The sequence below is a fragment of the Aquarana catesbeiana genome, linkage group LG13, assembly GCF_042186555.1.
Source record: "Aquarana catesbeiana isolate 2022-GZ linkage group LG13, ASM4218655v1, whole genome shotgun sequence".
Lineage (NCBI taxonomy): Eukaryota > Metazoa > Chordata > Amphibia > Anura > Ranidae > Aquarana > Aquarana catesbeiana.
The window spans coordinates 64,314,581-64,333,421 of record NC_133336.1 but is presented as its reverse complement, the minus strand read 5'-3'; the positions used below and the strand labels follow the sequence as shown (position 1 = coordinate 64,333,421).

The 18,841-nt window shown below is 47.4% G+C and overlaps 1 protein-coding gene and 1 long non-coding RNA gene across 3 annotated transcripts in view; one reads left to right on the top strand and one right to left on the bottom strand.

Annotated features, from left to right (window-relative positions):
* Nucleotides 1-15,415, bottom strand: part of SIX4 (SIX homeobox 4) — a 78,424-nt gene extending 63,009 nt beyond the window's left edge. Inside the window, exon 1 of one of the 2 annotated variants that reach the window (XM_073609664.1) lies at nucleotides 14,043-15,415. In XM_073609664.1, coding sequence (XP_073465765.1) covers nucleotides 14,043-14,722 — 680 coding nt within the window. In that variant the 5' untranslated portion in view covers nucleotides 14,723-15,415. The remainder of the gene's footprint in view (nucleotides 1-14,042) is intronic. The other variant, XM_073609665.1, reaches the window with a different exon arrangement.
* On the top strand, nucleotides 14,934-17,844 carry LOC141117063 (uncharacterized). Its single transcript, XR_012237086.1, has 2 exons — nucleotides 14,934-15,184; nucleotides 17,268-17,844. It is a non-coding gene; the product is annotated as an uncharacterized lncRNA (long non-coding RNA).
* The last annotated feature ends 997 nt before the right edge of the window (nucleotides 17,845-18,841 follow it).

The following is an 18,841-nucleotide window of genomic DNA, read 5'->3' as shown; positions in this document are numbered from 1 at the left end:
TGAACCATAAGAGAGTTTATGGGTTTGGTTACCTGAGTGGATTTTTTATTCCTCTGTTATCAATAAACGGATCTCCCATTCCCAGAAAACAACTTTCTTTCTTTGTGTAATGATCAGAAGACTGCTGGAGTAAGAAGCACAAAGTTTCTGCCTTAACTGGACACTTCCTGAGTTGACAGGCCTACAATTTACGAAGGGCCTGGAGGGTGGAATGTCCCCAAGGTGTGAATGTGTGGGGGAGCGAGAGGAGCTTCAGTGAGGTGGGGGAGGAAAGACATGAACCAGGAAGCAGTCGTTTAGACGACCCAAGAATGTTACCTGTCTGCGTTTGCCCATCCATCAAGCAGCCCTCCCCCCACAAGCTCTGATCTAACAGTAGACTTACTCATTGCTCTTTGCAAGAAGAAAAAAAAAAAAAAAAAAAGGCAAAAAGAAGCCACATTCTTTTTGCAAAACTGTAAACGTTTCAGGAGATTCTATTGAATGTAACCATTTCCAATATGCAGCCTTGTCATAACGCAGAGAGCTGCACATTTAAAAGCTCATGAATATTTTACAAGCTGTAAAGGTTTAATCCATAACAAATATGTCTGCATGCGCAGGCATGTGAGGACCCAAATAGGAAGTGACTGGACCAATACAGCCTGCACAACCCCCATCCATCCTTTCTTCTGTACTCAATACTCGCCCCCATTCTCTTCACCTATTTCTAAACAAAGTAAAGAACTCTCCAGCAATGAAATAGGACAAGCAGATCTATACTAGAGGTGACTGGAGACATATCCGTACACTTATGCCCCGTACACACGGTCGGATTTTCCGATGGAAAATGTCCGATCGGAGCGTGTTGTCGGAAATTCCGACCGTGTGTGGGCTCCATCGGACATTTTCCATCGGATTTTCCGACACACAAAATTGGAGAGCAGGAGATAAAATTTTCCGACAACAAAATTAGTTGTCGGAAATTCCGATCGTGTGTACACAAATCCGACGGACAAAGTGCCACGCATGCTCAGAATAAATAAAGAGATGAAAGCTATTGGCCACTGCCCCGTTTATAGTCCCGACATACGTGTTTTTCGTCACCGCGTTCAGAATGATCGGATTTTCCGACAACTTTGTGTGACCGTGTGTATGCAAGACAAGTTTGAGCCAACATCCGTCGGAAAAAATCCTAGAATTTTGTTGTCGGAATGTCCGAACAAAGTCCGACCGTGTGTACGCCCTATTATAGTGCACAATATCCGCAATACCTTTTTTTTTTTTTTTATTTGCACTAATATTCAAATTTTCAGGACAAGCTTTCAGGTGGCTGTATTAGTTTTTTTTTGCTTTGTTTTTAATTTTTCTACTTTTCGCCTGGTGATCCAGCAAGTAATTTTTTTTGTTTGGGCTAGCTCACAAGCTGAGGTACCGTATATACTCGAGTATAAGTCGATCCAAGTATAAGTCGAGGCCCTAATTTACCACCAAAAAAAATGGGAAAAACGTATTGACCCGAGTAGAAGACGAGGGTGAGAAATGCACAGCTACTGCAAGTGGAAAAGAGGGTCAACAATGGCCATTTGCAGCCTCACTGTGCCCATTTGCAGCCATAGGTCAGCCGAACTTCAAACTCGGTAGTTAAGGGTTCCTAGATGCCCCCTAGCTGCAGCCAAAATTTGGGGTCTCTGAACCCAAAGGGTCCCGAAATTACATTGCTGCAGATGGACACAGTTGACCAAATTTGTGGCCCTGTATCTCGGGGCCACTTAGTGCTAGGAACCCCAAATTTGGTGTGCAAACCCAGTGGAACTAGCACCATAAAATATCCAAAGCTGGGGTTTCTAGCACTAAGTGGCCCCGAAATACAGGGCCCCAAAAATCGGTTCAGAAAATGTCAAGCACTTTTCAGCAGCAGAGAATGACATTTTCCGAACCAATTTTGGGGCCCCGTATCTCAGGGCCACTTGGTGCTAGTAACCCCAGCTTTGGATATGTTGTGGTACCAGTTTTACTAGGTTTGCACACCAAATTTGGGGTTCCTAGCACCAAGTGGCCCTGAGATAGGGGGCCCCAAAATCGGTTTGGAAAATTAAATTTTTTTGCTGCAGAAAAGTGCTTGACTCGAGTATAAGTCGAGGGGGGCACTTTCAGCACAAAAAAAAAAAAAAATGTGCTGAAAAACTCGACTTATACTCGAGTATATACGGTAACACTTCCTGAAAGTAAAAACCCCTTTCTGGGGCCTTATTAACTAGGGTTGCACCAGAGCCGATACCAAACACCAATACCTTTGCGGTGCGATTTGTTTCCCGTACTGTTCCTGTGTGAACCGAGGCTGAAGTCGCTATGACAAGCCTAGGTGCACACAGGAGCAGTGCGGGAAACCACGTGCGATTCGGACATTCCAGTTCAAATCACCAATTCATGCAGTGCAGTTTGAGCCCATTCATTTTGTATGGGCTCAAATCATACCGCACTGCGCGCTATCTGTAATTGGTATCGGCAAGTATTGAGCACAAGTATTGGTACGCATACTCGCTCTTAAAACAGGTATCGGTGCATCCCTAGTATAAACATCACAATTTGCATAATTTATGCACACCAACACACCAGGATAGGGATCCTTATTAGTATAAAAATGATTGTAGCCATCAAAGCACATTTATATTTAAAGAGGACCTCCAGAAGGTTTCACCCCCTTCAGGATCAGGCCTTATTTTGCTATTTAGCACTGTGCTGCTTTAGCGCTGGAAATAGCCTGCTAAGCACCTGAAAACCAACTCTCATTCATCCCAGTGTGACTTTTCACACTGGGGCGGTGCGTTTGCGGGATGGGAAAGAAAAAAGAAGTCCTGGAAGCAGCATCTTTGGGGCAGGTTGGGAGCGCTGTATACAGTTTCCAAAACGCCCCTGTCCATTGGAATGAATAGGCAGAGATTTCAAAGTGCCTTAAAAGCAATTTGAAAGAACCTCAAAACTGGAGTTTTTAACCCCTACTTTGGGGTTAAAGTCCCCCCGCTAGCGGATGAAAAGCGCCGCTAAAATGAGCGGCGCTTTAGCGCTAACGCGGCTGCAGTGTGAAAGTGGTCTAACTGGTAATTGCTCGATCATGTAATGCTGTACCAAATTCAAATTTATATCTTTGTTTTTTTTATTCAAATAGAGCTTTCTTTTGGTGATATTTGATCAGCACTGGGTTTATTTTTTGAGATCTAAAAGAAAAACAAAAAAAGAAAGTCTTGAAAAAAACAAAACAAACAAAAAAAAAAAAAAAAACAAACAAAAGAAAACAACAAAACACAGTATTTTTACTTTCTGCTACAAAATAAATAAATGTATTTTTGTTTTGGCCAAAATGTATTCTGCTACATGCCTTTAAAAAAAAAAAATCCCAATAGGTACATATTGATTGGTTTGCATGAAACACATACATACACACATATACATATATATATACACATATACACATATACATATATATACATATACATACACACACACACTAGTATTTTCACACTACTAATGGCGGTGATCAGCAACTTATAACGGGACTGCAATAGTTTGGCGGGCAAACTAAAACTAACTGCCGCTGACATCACCAGTGACATTAATACAGTGATCAGTGCTAATACTATACACTGTCACTGTACCAACGACAGTGGCTGGGAAGGGGTTACCATGTAGGGGTGCTCAAGAGGTAAATGTGTGTCTAAAGCCCCGTACACACTGGCCAAATGTCAGAAGACATCGGCCAGTGCAAAAAAAAAAAAAAATGCTGGGATTCGGCCCATGTGTATGCCAGCCATTCTGTCTGGCTTCTGTCGACCTGCATGCTGGCCGAATCCCGATAAGCGCTCTCAACCAATGACAGAGTGCTGATCAGTGTGTTCTGGCGGGGTCCGCCCCCTGTCAGAACAAAACAGCTCAGCAGGGGAGATCGCTGTACTAACATCGCATAGCTAGTACAGCTGCTCCGACCAAACTTGACCGTTTTTATTTGCGTTCAGCCCGCTAGGTTAAAACACAAAAATAAAAAAAAACACACCACCTCATAGAGCGTACTAGACTTTTAAATGTGTGCCTCTTTACTACAGATCTTTTTTTTCTTATCTCTGCTTTGCAGAGATAAGAAACAGAGATCTCACCCTTTGTACAGAGCCCTGTGTTGCCTGCGGCCTTTGTGGCAAATGCGGCCCACTGCAAGATCTTCTTGCGCATTTTCGCACAAATTTATTCTTATTCTCGTTCTGCACACTATGCAAATCGGCATTTGTGAGCACATTTGCACACGAGGTGTAAATTACTGACCAAAAATGCAGATTTTTCTATTTATTTTTTTTACTGAACAACGCACAGCGCTTGTTTATGCGCCTGTGTGCATAGGTGCATTACAATTAATGGGCTGTATTTTAGCTTAGTAAAAAAAGCTGTACTGAGCTTTTTCAAGCTGCAGTGTGCAAGAGGCCTGATTTTTTTTTTCCCAGGCAGCAAAAATTTGTAAACTATACAACATGGCCCTCATACCGAAAAGTTTGAAGACCCCTGCGTTGGAGGGTAGAGTACGCAGAAGCCTGTGCATTGCACCCATGATGCCTTAATCGCGGCTGCAAAGGTTTGCATGTTTCAATCCAAATATGTAATACACGCAAATGCTTTATTTTATCTTTATGCCGCGTACACACGATCGGTTTCCTCATCGGAAAAAGATATGATGGCCTTTCCGACGGGATTCTGCTCAAGTTTGCCTTGCATACACGCGGTCACGCAAAAGTTCGCTGAAATTACGACCGTCAAGAACGCGGTGACGTACAACACTACGACGAGCCGAGAAAATGAAGTTCAATGCTTCCGAGCATGCGTCGAATTGTTTCCGAGCATGCGTAGGGATTTTGAGCATCGGAATTGCCACAGACGATTGCATTTTCGGATAGGAACATTTCCCGACCAAAAAATTGAGAGCGTGCTCTCAATCTTTTGCTGGCCGAAATTCGGCCAGCAAAAGACCGATGGAGCATACACACGGTCGTATTTTCCCCGAAAAACTCTCATCGGTCTTTTGCGGGCTGAAATTTCCGATTGTGTGTACTCGGCATTAGAGGAAGAGAAAATACAGTATGCAAAGCTCATTAAGCCATAGCAACCTATTAGAATTCTTTCATTGCACCGTTTCGGTCTAGAGATGGATGAAATCTTTATGGCTAACGGTTGCTGCATATCACCGCTCTTAGCATTTCCTTAAATCATGAGCCTCCAAAAAGGTATTCATTGCGCTAAGAGTCTCGTGAAGATAAATATGATCATAAACCATAATTACTTATACGTCAGACTCATCCCTTGGCCCTTTGTGCACATGCCTGCAATGCTTCACAGCAAGCAGTATACATTCTCCGCCTTTCGAGAAAAAAAAATGCCTGTGGGCAAGTTCTCTTTATGAAGTTCAGTAAATGGGAGGTGATGAAAAAAAAAAAAAAAAAAGTAAGAGAGAAGAGCAGGGAAGGGCCTAGCCTTCCGCTGGAAGAACCTGTCACCTCCACCTGGCAGGCCAAACCAGTCAGAAACCTGTAGAGATAAGTGATTTTCTGCCTGAAGACAACTACCAACCCCCTGCAAAGCCTCAAAATCCCTGAGCAATGTGGCCCTGGACCTTGCACCCAGACACAATGAAAGAGCAGCTAATCTACAAGAAGTCCTTCAAGTCAAACATGACAAGAAGAGATGGTATCTGCCATAGGCACCTGTGTGATAAGGCTCTGGTGAAAGCAGCCTTTCCCTCCGATTCATACACTTGCTCTGAATCAATGAAGCTAAAACTGCTGAATCACCAATCTGGAAGTAGCATGTAGTCCATGCTAACACACAGCTACTTACATCAGAGCTTTACAGTTCAGGAGAGCAGCTGATAGTGCTTCTATGGGCCGTCATACACAGCCTTCAGCTTGTATAAGAGTAGTATGAACAGCAAGCTTTGACAGAGTATTTGCTGAGCTTTCAGCAAGCTTTGTAGAAGCTTTTAAAGTACCATTCAGCTCCACCAGGCCATTTCATGTGGCTCCCACACCTCTCCTGCACCTCCTTCTGCCATCTTCACATCCATCTTGTATCAGCTGCGAGGACAACAGAACTCCTCCTCCAGATCCTGCTCTTCTCTGTGCAGAAGCAGCACCCCCTCCCTTATCTCCGCCTCTAAATCCAGCCCCCGTGTGATGTAAGGGAAGGTGGGGAGCTCTTAACATCCGATGTAAGGGGGGGGGGGGCTCTTGACATCCGATGCAAGGAGGAGGAGGGGGGGGGGGGGCTATTGACATCCGATTTAAGAGGGGGGGGGGGGGGCTCTTGAGGGTTGCCACCTCATCCCTTTAAACCCGAACACATATGAATTACACAGGTTCTGTGGCTGATTAACATGGTAATTAAATTGACTTGGTGCCTTATCTGCAATAAATTAGCCTCAGAATCCGTGTAATTTATATGTGTCCAGGTTTAAAGGGATGAGGTGACAACTCTAGGGGGGGGGGGGGGGGGGGGGTGCTCTGGACATCTTGTCTTACAAATACAACCGGCCCTTTGAGGGTATTCATAATGCTGAAGGGACCTGCAATTATATGGAGTTTGACACCCCTGTGCTAGAGATTCACAGACATTAGCAACTATCTCAGGTGGGTTACTAAAAATCTCTAAAAAGTAGCAACTGATCATTAAATAGATGGAGCACACAGTCATGTAGGAAATAAACTAAACAAGTGTCACAAGTTGCATATGAAAGAGATACATCTCCCATGACTGCACATCAACCAGGACTGCTACAAAATGCTACTTGTGTAAGTCACTCTATAGGACCCTTTTACACAGGTGCCTTTGTGAAGCGGAAGCCTCTTGTTCAGCGGGGGATCTCGCCACTAAGCATGGCGGATGACAGATCCGTGTCTGACACAGTCCTGCTCTCCTCTATGGGGAAATCTGTTTGGAAATGGACCGCCTGCCAATTTCCATCTGATGCCATCCACCCAGACGGATGGCGAATAGGACCTCCACCTGTCTGTTTTTGGCGGACAAGATCGGATGGCGGTGATTGTGAGCAGACACCCCCACTCCATGGAAGAGAATGGAGGGTGCGATCAGGACCGCCTGAAAAAACGATAGGATTGCCCATGTGAAAGGGGCCTTAGTAGTCATTTGTTCCACATAAGGATTATTCTCCAATGACGCTCAAATCACAACTGAGCTACTAAGACCCTCCTATGTAGCTCTGGGGTCCAACAGCTCTAGCTTATAGGAGATTACACAAATAAATTGTAATGTATATGGTCAGTTTATTAAACAAAGAAAAAAAGTTTGAAACTTTCTGGACTTCAGACGTGTACATCAAGTACCATTCCTACAGGACTGGCAGCTGAGGGAACAAACTCACATCTGTTCTAACACTCTGCAATCTCAGATCCCAGCAAAATCTCAACCCCCCCCCCCCCCTCTGCCTGCTGGAGGGGACGGCCTGATCAACCAGCAGAAAATCTGACACTTTTCACAGCTAAAATGCCCTATTCTTCAGCAATGCAATACAAACACCACAAATGTGCACAAATCCAGCAAAAAATACTTTTTTTTTATATAATATTTGCCCACTAGGTGAACTTACTGGATAACATGGGATTGCCCTCACTACATCTTGTGATGCCCATGTCACACATCCCAGAATGCAGCATTTTAGAGTGGTTCTTACTTTAAAGTGATTGTAAAGGCTCAATTTTTTTTTTTTTTTTACCTTCATGTATTCTATGCATGAAGGTAAAAAAACCTTCTGTGTGAAGTGAATACTTACCCGAGCCCCATCTCGATCCAGCATTCTGTTCCAGAGCAGTTGCTCTCCCTTCTCATTGGCTGAGACAGCAGCAGTAGCCATTGGCTCCCGCTACTGTCAATCACAGCCAGTGAGTCAAATGAGGAGAGAGAGTGGGGGCAGGGCCGAGGCACACTCCACCTGTAAATGGGCACAATGGAGCAAGCCTGCTCGGGTGCCCCCATAGCAAGCTGCTTGCTATGGGGGCACTAGGCAGGAGCCACAAGTGCCGGCAGGGGACCTGAGAAGAGGAGTATACAGGCTGCTCTGGGCAAAACCATCGCACACAGCAGGGAAGTAAAACATTTTTTTTTTTAAATAACAAACGCAGAACCTTTAATATCACTTTAATACATCCCCTGCATTAAAGCGGAGTGCCACCAAAAGTAGAATCTCCGTTTATCTGCTTCCTCCCCCCTACAGTGCCACATTTGGCACCTTTGAGAGGGGAGGGAACGGGCACCTGTTTTTGGCAAGTACCCATCCCCACTTCTAGAAGACTGCGCCGTGGTGACGTCCCTTGAAAGTTCGGCCCCCTCCTCCTTCCTCTGCTGCTGGGCCAGTTAGAAAAGTGCAGCGTAGTAGGGTACTGGATGTGAAGCCAAAAGGCTTCACTACCGACTGCCGGTACCGGTTTCCCCTACCACGAATGGCGGGGGCAGCAGCCGAGACCCGATCGGAAAATCGGCTGGGGTGCCGGTATAGCGGGATCCATGGACAGGTAAGTGTCCTAACATTACAAGTCAGCGGCTATAGTACTTTTAGCTGCTCACTTTAAATTACTTTTGTTTACTCTGCTTTAATACATCCCCTGCATTTAAGGTAAAAAACATATTATAGCTTTCTGTCCTTCCCCTCTCCTGTGTTATCATAGGGAAATGATTAGGTAGAGGGAACTTCGTTGCACTTAGGTAGGGTAACTATAGCCAAAAAGACTCCAAATCATTCTGCCAATAAAAACGGAGTCTAAATGCAGAATTACACTTAAAATATTGATTCTTCCTAAACAAAATAATAATAAAAAAAAATAAATAAAAAATACTTGGTTATCTCTTCAGCCCTCAGAACCTACTCTAGGAGGGTGACAATGCTGTGGGGCCTGCAATGTATTCACTGCAGTGTTGTCACCCTCATCAGCCACACACTTCCTAAGGAGGAGCCCTTCCCAGTGTTGTAAAAAACCACCCCATCAAATCCAATTCCGCATCTCGAGGAAGTCATGCACCCTCTTTCTGAAGACCTCAGTGAATCCTAGAACATCATTAAGTGGGGAAAAAAAGTTGTCACCAGAACAGGAAGAGATTAAAACCTTCCAATGACGACATTTATTCTGGTGACAACCGTTTAAGAGAGGCTCTTGCCCACTTCCTATTGTGTCAGCAGGACAGGAAGTGAAGGAAAATGGGAAATAAAACCTGGGTTTTCACGATTGTCTACAGTACACCATTCAAAAAAAATGTATGTTGGCTTTAGATATATTTAAATCCTTCTGGACTTCAGACATGTACATCAGGTACCATTCCTACAGGACTGACAACTGAGGGAACAAACTCACATCTGTTCTAACACTCTGCAATCTCAGATCCCAACCCCCCTCCGGGTGCTGGAGAGGACGGCCTGATCCATATAAACAGCAAATCTGTCACTCTTCTCAGCTAAAGTGTCTTATTCTTCAGCAGTGCAATACAAACATCATGCAGAAAAATAAAAGGGAGGCTGGACTGTGGTCAGTGGGAGAAATTACCCCCCATTGTTGGTGTCAATAGGAGAAAAGGTGACACATCACAGATGTCAATAGGCGGAATATTGGCGTTTTTGAAAAGTGCCCCATCATTGGTGCCAGTGGGAGGAATAGTTCGGGTTAGCGGAAGGAGCAGTGCCCCCCCAATATCCGAGTTAGCGGAAGGAACAGTGCGCCCCCATATCGGGGTTAGCGGAAGGAGCAGTGCCCCCCCCATATCGGGGTTAGCAGAAGGAGCAGTGCCCCCCCCATATCAGGGTTAGCAGAAGGAGCAGTGCCCCCCCCATATCGGGGTTAGCAGAAGGAGCAGTGCCCCCCCCATATCGGGGTTAGCGGAAGGAGCAGTGCCCCCCCCATATCGGGGTTAGCGGAAGGAGCAGTGCCCCCCCATATCGGGGTTAGCGGAAGGAGCAGTGCCCCCCCATATCGGGGTTAGCGGAAGGAGCAGTGCCCCCCCATATCGGGGTTAGCGGAAGGAGCAGTGCACCCCCCAATATCCGAGTTAGCGGAAGGAACAGTGCCCCCCATATCGGGGGTTAGCGGAAGGAACAGTGCCCCCCATATCGGGGGTTAGCGGAAGGAGCAGTGCCCCCCCATATCGGGGTTAGCGGAAGGAGCAGTGCACCCCCCAATATCCGAGTTAGCGGAAGGAACAGTGCGCCCCCCATATCGGGGGTTAGCGGAAGGAACAGTGCACCCCCCAATATCCGAGTTAGCGGAAGGAGCAGTGCCCCCCATATCGGGGGTTAGCGGAAGGAACAGTGTTCCTCCCACTGACACTGATAGGGCACCAATCCACTAACACCAATATTAGGACACTATTCCTCCCACTGACACCAATGATAGGGCACTGTATCTTCCGCTAACACAGATACTGGGGGACACTCCTTCCGCTAACCCCCAGTATGGGTGGGCACTGCTCCTTCCTCTAACACTGAGAGGAAGGAGCAGTGCCCCCCCATACTGGGGGTTAGCGGAAGGAGTGTCCCCCAGTATCTGTGTTAGCGGAAGATACAGTGCCCTATCGTTGGTGTCAGTGGGAGGAATAGTGTCCTAATATTGGTGTCAGTGGGAGGAATAGTGTCCTAATATTGGTGTCAGTGGGAGGAATAGTGTCCTAATATTGGTGTCAGTGGGAGGAATAGTGTCCTAATATTGGTGTTAGTGGATTGGTGCCCTATCAGTGTCAGTGGGAGGAATAATGCCCTATCACTGATTTTAGCGGAGACAAGTTTGCCCCCCAGGGCCAGTGAAAACAAACAAAAGGGCCACATCCATCTACCCAAACAAAGTACTCATAAATCCAATCCCAGAGTCAAACATCCAACCAAAGTCCACATCTACTTCCCAGTAGAGAAGTGCCCGGCAGGAAGAGGCAGGCGGAGGAGGCTGTGCCCGGCAGGGAGAGGAGGCTGTGCCCGGCAGGGAGAGGAGGCTGTGCCCGGCAGGGAGAGGAGGCTGTGCCCGGCAGGGAGAGGAGGCTGTGCCCGGCAGGGAGAGGAGGCTGTGCCCGGCAGGGAGAGGAGGCTGTGCCCGGCAGGGAGAGGAGGCTGTGCCCGGCAGGGAGAGGAGGCTGTGCCCGGCAGGGAGAGGAGGCTGTGCCCGGCAGGGAGAGGAGGCTGTGCCCGGCAGGGAGAGGAGGCTGTGCCCGGCAGGGAGAGGAGGCTGTGCCCGGCACACAAGGAGTCTTCGTCTCTTTAACATTTCAATGAAAGCCGAGCCCAGCCAGGCCAGAATCAAGTTTCAAAACACATGCAGCTCCCTCCTCGCTCCTCGCTCCTCGCCATGCTTCTCCTCCAGGATCCCAGTCAATGATTGACTCTGTCATTATCACACCCCATGCCTGGACACCGGCTTCATCTACAGGAAAGTTGGGTCCCGCCGCCATATTGCAGCACAATGGAGGAGAGGAGTATGGTGGGGGTGGGGTGGGGGGGGGGGGGGGGGGGAGTACAGAAGGGAAAGAGTATGATGGGGGAAAAAAAAGGGTAAAGGGAAGTACAGGAGAGGAGAGAAGTGTGGAAGGAAGAGGAGTATGGAGGAGATGGGGAGTACAGGGGAGGGGGTGATAGGTGTCCGGAGGAGTAGAGAAAAGTCTAGGGAAAGGAGAAGAGTACTATGGAGTAGAGAAGAGTGCCAGGTAGCTCACCTCTTGGAGTATAGGGGGAGGAGAGGAGTGCAGCAGAGTGGGGGAAAGGAGTGTAGAGGAGTGCAGGGGAAGGAGAGTAGTATGGAGTAGAGAGGAGTCTGGGGTAGCTCACCACTTGGAGTGCAGGGGAAGCACAGGGGGAGTAGAGGAGTACAGCAGAGTGGGAGAGAAGAGTGCAGGGGAAGGAGAGGAGTATGGTGGAGTTGGGTGTCTGGAGGAGGGCAGGAGAGGGGGGGAAGGGGTAGGTAACTTGCCTCTTGGAGTGCAGGGGAAGCACAGGGAGGGGAGAACTATGTAGTCCAAGGTAGGTAGCTCACCTCTTGGAGTGTAGGGGAAGGAGAAGAGTGGGGGAGAGGAGTATGAAGGAATAGAGAGGTGTGCAGGGTAGGTAGCTCACCTCTTGGAAGTGCAGGGGAAGGAGAGGAGTAGTATGGAATGGAGAGGTGTCCGGAGTAGGTAGCTAACCTCTTGGAGTGCAGGGGAAGAGAGGAGTAGTGTGGAGAGGAGTATGGGGGGGGAATAGAGAAGAGTGGCCGGGAAGCACAGGGGAAAGGAGTAGAGCAGAGTGGGGGGTGTAGTATGTAGCTACAGGGGGAGAGGAGTACTATGTAGTCTGGGGTAGGTAGCTCACCTCTTGGAGTGCAGGGGAAGGAGAGAAGTAGTATGGAGTGGAGAAAAGTATGGAGAGGAGTACTGACCTCTTGGAGTGCAGGGGAAGGAGTATGGAGGTGAGTATGGAGTGGGGAGGAGTACTGACCTCTTGGAGTGCAGGGGAAGGGGAGTAGAGATGAGTATGGCGTGGAGAGGAGTATGGAGATGAGTACTGACCTCTTGGAGTGCAGGGGAAGGAGAGGAGAGTGGAGAGGAGTATAGAGATGAGTACTGACCTCTTGGAGTGCAGGGGAAGGGGAGTAGAGATGAGTGTGGAGAGGAGTATGAAGGGGAGACGAGTACTGACCTCTTGGAGTGCAGGGGAAGGGGAGTAGAGATGAGTATGGAGTGGAGAGGAGTATGGAGACGAGTACTGACCTCTTGGAGTGCAGGGGAAGGGGAGTAGAGATGAGTATGGAGTGGAGAGGAGTATGGAGACGAGTACTGACCTCTTGGAGTGCAGGGGAAGGGGAGTAGAGATGAGTATGGAGTGGAGAGGAGTATGGAGACGAGTACTGACCTCTTGGAGTGCAGGGGAAGGGGAGTAGAGATGAGTATGGAGTGGAGAGGAGTATGGAGACGAGTACCGACCTCTTGGAGTGCAGGGGAAGGGGAGTAGAGATGAGTATGGAGTGGAGAGGAGTATGGAGACGAGTACTGACCTCTTGGAGTGCAGGGGAAGGGGAGTAGAGATGAGTATGGAGTGGAGAGGAGTATGGAGACGAGTACTGACCTCTTGGAGTGCAGGGGAAGGGGAGTAGAGATGAGTATGGAGTGGAGAGGAGTATGGAGACGAGTACTGACCTCTTGGAGTGCAGGGGAAGGGGAGTAGAGATGAGTATGGAGTGGAGAGGAGTATGGAGACGAGTACTGACCTCTTGGAGTGCAGGGGAAGGGGAGTAGAGATGAGTATGGAGTGGAGAGGAGTATGGAGACGAGTACTGACCTCTTGGAGTGCAGGGGAAGGGGAGTAGAGAGGAGTGTGGAGAGGAGTATGGAGACGAGTAATGACCTCTTGGAGTGCAGGGGAAGGGGAGTGGAGAGGAGTATGGAGTGGAGATGAGTATGGAGACGAGTACTGACCTCTTGGAGTGCAGGGGAAGGGGAGATGAGTATGGAGTGGAGAGGAGTATGGAGACGAGTACTGACCTCTTGGAGTGCGGGGGAAGGGGAGATGAGTATGGAGTGGAGAGGAGTATGGAGACGAGTACTGACCTCTTGGAGTGCGGGGGAAGGGGAGATGAGTATGGAGTGGAGAGGAGTATGGAGATGAGTACTGACCTCTTGGAGTGCAGGGGAAGGGGAGTGGAGAGGAGTATGGAGTGGAGAGGAGTATGGGGGAGACGAGTACTGACCTCTTGGAGTGCAGGGGAAGGGGAGTGGAGAGGAGTATGGAGACGAGTACTGACCTCTTGGAGTGCAGGGGAAGGGGAGTAGAGAAGTGTATGGAGTGGAGATGAGTATGGAGACGAGTACTGACCTCTTGGAGTGAAGGGGAGTAGAGAGGAGTATGGAGTGGAGAAGTGTATGGAGACGAGTACTGACCTCTTGGAGTGAAGGGGAGTAGAGATGAGTGTGGAGTGGAGATGAGTATGGGGGAGACGAGTACTGACCTCTTGGAGTGCAGGGGAAGGGGAGATGAGTATGGAGTGGAGAGGAGTATGGGGGAGACGAGTACTGACCTCTTGGAGTGCGCCTCGGAGGGGTTCCGGTCCCGCTGTCTCCGGTTCTTGAACCAATTGCTGACCTGGGTGAGGGAGAGTCCGGTGATCTTGGCGAGGTTCCTCTTGGCGGCAGGCGATGGGTATCGGTTGTGTTTGTAGAGCTCTTTGAGGGCGTTGCGGCTCTTCTCCTTGAAGCAGTAGACGGTCTCCTCTCCGTCCCATATAGTACGGGGAAGGGGGAACTTCCTGCGGAGCCGGTATTTGTCTACAGCCCCCAGAGGTCTCCCCCGGGCCCGCTCCGCCTCGTTGTATCGCGCCTTGTACCAGAGATCCTGGAGGGCGGCGTGGTTGCTGGGCTCGAAGTTGTGACTCTCTAGGACGGAGAAGAGCTCCTGGTAGCGGCCCTGATGGAAGGCCACCAGAGCCCGGGCTTTCAGGATGCTCTCGTTGCCACGTAGTAGGTCGCTGTGGGGAAGAGACCACAAGAAGCGGGCCAGTCTGTCCAGGTCGCCGCCTTGTTGTAGAGCTTCGCACACACAGGCGACGTGCTCCGGAGAGAAGGCCAGAGTGTACGGGGGGGACACCTCACCCTTCACCGCCTCCTCGTCCTCCTCTCCTGCCCCGGGATCCATGGAGAACACCGCGCCGTCCAGCACATCCTCCTGCTTGATTTCTATCCCGCTGGAAGGGGAAGACATTTTCTCCCCTCACCCCCCTTCTGTTTAAAAAAAAAAAAAACAAAGTCCTCCCCTCTGTCCGATCAGGTTTCCATCGGCCACGCAGCGATCATTAGGAGCTCCTCTCCTTTCCTCTGTGCTTTTTTTTTTTCTTCTCTCTAAGTGTAAACGGAGAACAACGTGACTTCTCCACTACTGCAAAACTCTGCCAGCAACGTCCCGGCCCCGGAGCTGGGAGCACCATTGGGGGACTGGGGGCGGGGCCTGCGCTGTGCAAGACCGGCCGTCGTCCTGGCAACCGTCACTCAAACTACGCCCACCTCCTCCTATCCCGCACACAGCACACACCTCTACCTGCCTGCACTCATCACAGCGGTGACACTTCTTCCCACACTGCCATAGGACACACAGGAGCAGGCTGGGCGACACTGGGGTCCCAGGTTCCAGCAGGACACATCTACATGGAGTTTGCATGCTCTCCCTGTAAGTGACACTCCCAACACATGCTGGTTGCTGGAAAAAAACAAACTCTTTCCCCCCCACACAATTATTTATATTTACCATTTCAGCTCCAGAAAATTTACCCCCCTCCCCCTTCATGACCAGGCCATTTTTTTTTGCCTCTGAACACACAGCCAGCGGCTTGGACATCCTTGTGCTCCCTCTAACAGGATCATTCCAGAATTACTTCTATTAGCAGCCCTGATGAAGGGGGGGAGTCCTCCGTCCCCCGAAACACATTTAATTGTGTGCCTAGCTGGTGTTTCAGTGTAGTGGGGAGGTGCTTTTACTAGTGGAGGGCATAGATCGGTGTCCCTGCTTTACAGAAACAAAGGATCCATGCCTTCTGTAATCACAGAACGACAATCTGCCTTCTTTACATAGGCAGACTGCTGTTCTGTCAGTGTATCTAACAACCAGCAGGCATCGGGTCCAATGATCAAGCTCCAGCTATGTAAAATCACAGCAGGAGCAAGCGACCAGTGGCGCTCACTCGTGCCCAATACCCATGCAGAATCACATATATATATATATATATATATATATATATATATATATATATATATATATATGTGATTCTGCGCAGCGCGGCTGCCCTGTAGCAGGAAAATGTGCTATGGGGCGGGCGCCAAGCGGTTAATATTTATTTTTAATCACTTGCAGACGAGGCCATTTCTGGCACTTTGTTCAAATTAAACCATCCCTTTTTTGTGCTAGAAAATTAGTCAGAAACCCCCAAAATTATATAATTTTTTTTTTAACCACTTCAATACCAGGCATTTTCACCCCCTTCCTGTCCAGGCCAATTTTCAGTTTTCAGCGCTGTAACATTTTGAATGACAATTGCGCGGTCATGCGACGTCGCACTTAAATGAAATGATCGTTTTTTTCCCCCACAAATAGAGCTTTCTTTTGGTGGTATTTGGTCACCTCTGCGGTTTTTATTTTTTGCGCTATAAACAAAAGAAGAGCGACAAGTTTGAAAAAAACACAGCATCTTTTACTTTTTGCTATAATAAATATCCCAATTTAAAAAAAGAAACAAAAACGATTTTTTGCCTCAGTTTAGGCCGATATGTATTGTTCTACATATTTTTTGTTAAAAAAAATCGCAATAAACGTATATTGATTGGTTTACACAAAAGTTATAGCGCCTACAAAATAGGGGATAGATTTATGTCATTTTTATAATTTTTTTTTCTTTTTTACTATTAATGGTGGCGATCTGCGATTTTTTTTTTTTTTTTATCGTGACTGTGACATTGCAGCGGACATATCGGACACTTTTGACACAATTTTGGGACCGTTCACATTTATACAGTGATGGGTGCTATAAAAATGCACTGATTACTGTGTAAATGTCACTGGCAGGGAAAGAGTTAACACTAGGGGACGATCAAGGGGTTAAATGTGTTTCCTAGGGAGTGATTCTAACTGTAAGGGGATAGGAACACACGATCGGTCTCCTCTCCCCTGACAAGACGTGGATCTGTGTGTTTACACACACAGATCCATGGTCCTGCTCTGTAACGAGCGTTCGCGAGTGCCCGGCGGAAAATTGCGGCCGCCGGGCACGCGCATCAGCTCCTCGGTGACGTGGCAGGCGCGTGCACCTCCAGCCCTGTGACCGTGCCCCCCATGCCACCGGGAAGCCAGGGACGTCATGGTACCATTATGCCAATTCTGTCCAAAGTACTCTAGTTTTCTAACCATAAAATCTCTTACGATGTATGTACTCATTTGAACATATATTTTCTCATTATACATCTCTAATTAGGAATTTTTTCCATTATGTATTAATCCGTTTCAATAATTATCATATATATACATATTTTTATTACCCCAGTTTTTTATAAGGTATATGATCCTTTAACTTACATTTAGTCCCTCTCCTGTTGCACTACTTTTACTATTTTTTATTTATATGTGTAAACTTGACAGTTAGCACTTTAATATAAAATATAGATACATATTCTTTATATACTTATTTGGTCTGTCATTTTTGCATTTATCTATTTACACACATTGAATCCCTGTTAAGGTACCTTAATTCTTTCATTTGTAGGGGCGCCTTCCTGTGACCTCAGCATACCGCTCTGGCTTGCGCATGCCCGGGTCGGGCGGGATGGGCACAGTGCCATACTCCTCTATGGAGATTGCTGCCTACCTTCCTGCAGCTTATACCATCTAATATTAGCACTTATACCCACTACATCCTAATTGCCCATCTACACCCTGCTCTTTCTCAGTGGCTTTTCGTTTTAAACTTCTTCCCACAAGCAGTTAACGGAACTTTTCCAGGTAGGTGATCAATGGATCATTTAAACCCCCAATTGGATATCCACTGACAACTTTTGCATTATTTGACTCTTGTCTACACACTTTTATTCTTATATTTTTTTCAATATACTCAGATGAACCCCTCTTTTCGACCATGCCCCTGAAGAAGGACCCTAGAAACATTAAACACCCCGAAACGCGTCGGGCTTGAAAAGAGTTTTCTGGTTTCTTTTCACCATTGCCTATTGCTTGATTGTTCAATGTGTTTACTAAGTAGTACTGCTTTGTTACCGATGATATCCACTTTGTTTTTAATATTTGTATTTTCCAATTGAATAAAATATATATCCTTTTATGATGTATTATAATTTCTATTTCTAATTTTCTCTGTTATGCAAGTGCCGGGAAAGTCCACCTAGGGGAACCTTTTCTTGTGTTTATGTACTATTGGACGTGGCACGGCTTTCCTCCTAAACAAGTTGGTCTTCCTTTCTGAGTAAATAGATACCAAACATGCCACGCTTTAAAATTGCCGCACGCCCGCACAATGGCGACAAACGACATAAATTTTACTATCCATAGGGGACATTTTAAAAACCTTTACAGGTTATCACTTTGTATCTACAGAGAAGGTTTGGCGCTAGAATTACTGCCCATGATCTGATGTTCGTGGCAATACCTCACATTTGTGAGACAATCGCTGTTTACGTGCTAGTACGGGGGGGATGAGGGCACTTTCAATTTTTTATTTTTTTTATTTACACTGTTGCTTTTAGCAGAGGAGGGGAACCTGCACTGAGGATAGGCTGACTGGTGGTCTGCATAGGACTGTCACTTTGTCTGGGTCACCGCAGGCCACCATTTAGTGATGGTTCCCTAATGCCGCGTACACACGAGCAGACTTTCCGGCAGAAAAGATCAGACGGAACGATTCCGTCAGACATTCCAATCGTGTGTGGGCTTCATCGGACCTTCATCGGACCTTTTGTGTCGAAAATTCCGACGGACCTAGAAATAGAACATGTTTCAAATCTTTCCGCCGGAACCAGTTCCTATCGAGAAAACCGCTCGTCTGTATGCTGTTCCGACGGACCAAAAACAACGCATGCTCTGAAGCAAGTACGAGACGGGAGCAATCGGTCTGGTAAAACTGGCGTTCATAATGGAGCTAGCACATTCCTCACGCTGCAAATTCTGTGATTGTTTAATGCAGCGCATTATTGTCTTCTTTATAATGCTAAAATTAAAATGAAAAAAAAAAATTAAATTAAAATTGCATTTGAAAGGCCGCTGCACAAATACAGTGTGACATAAAATATTGCAACAACCACCATTTTATTCTCTAGGGTGTCTACTAAA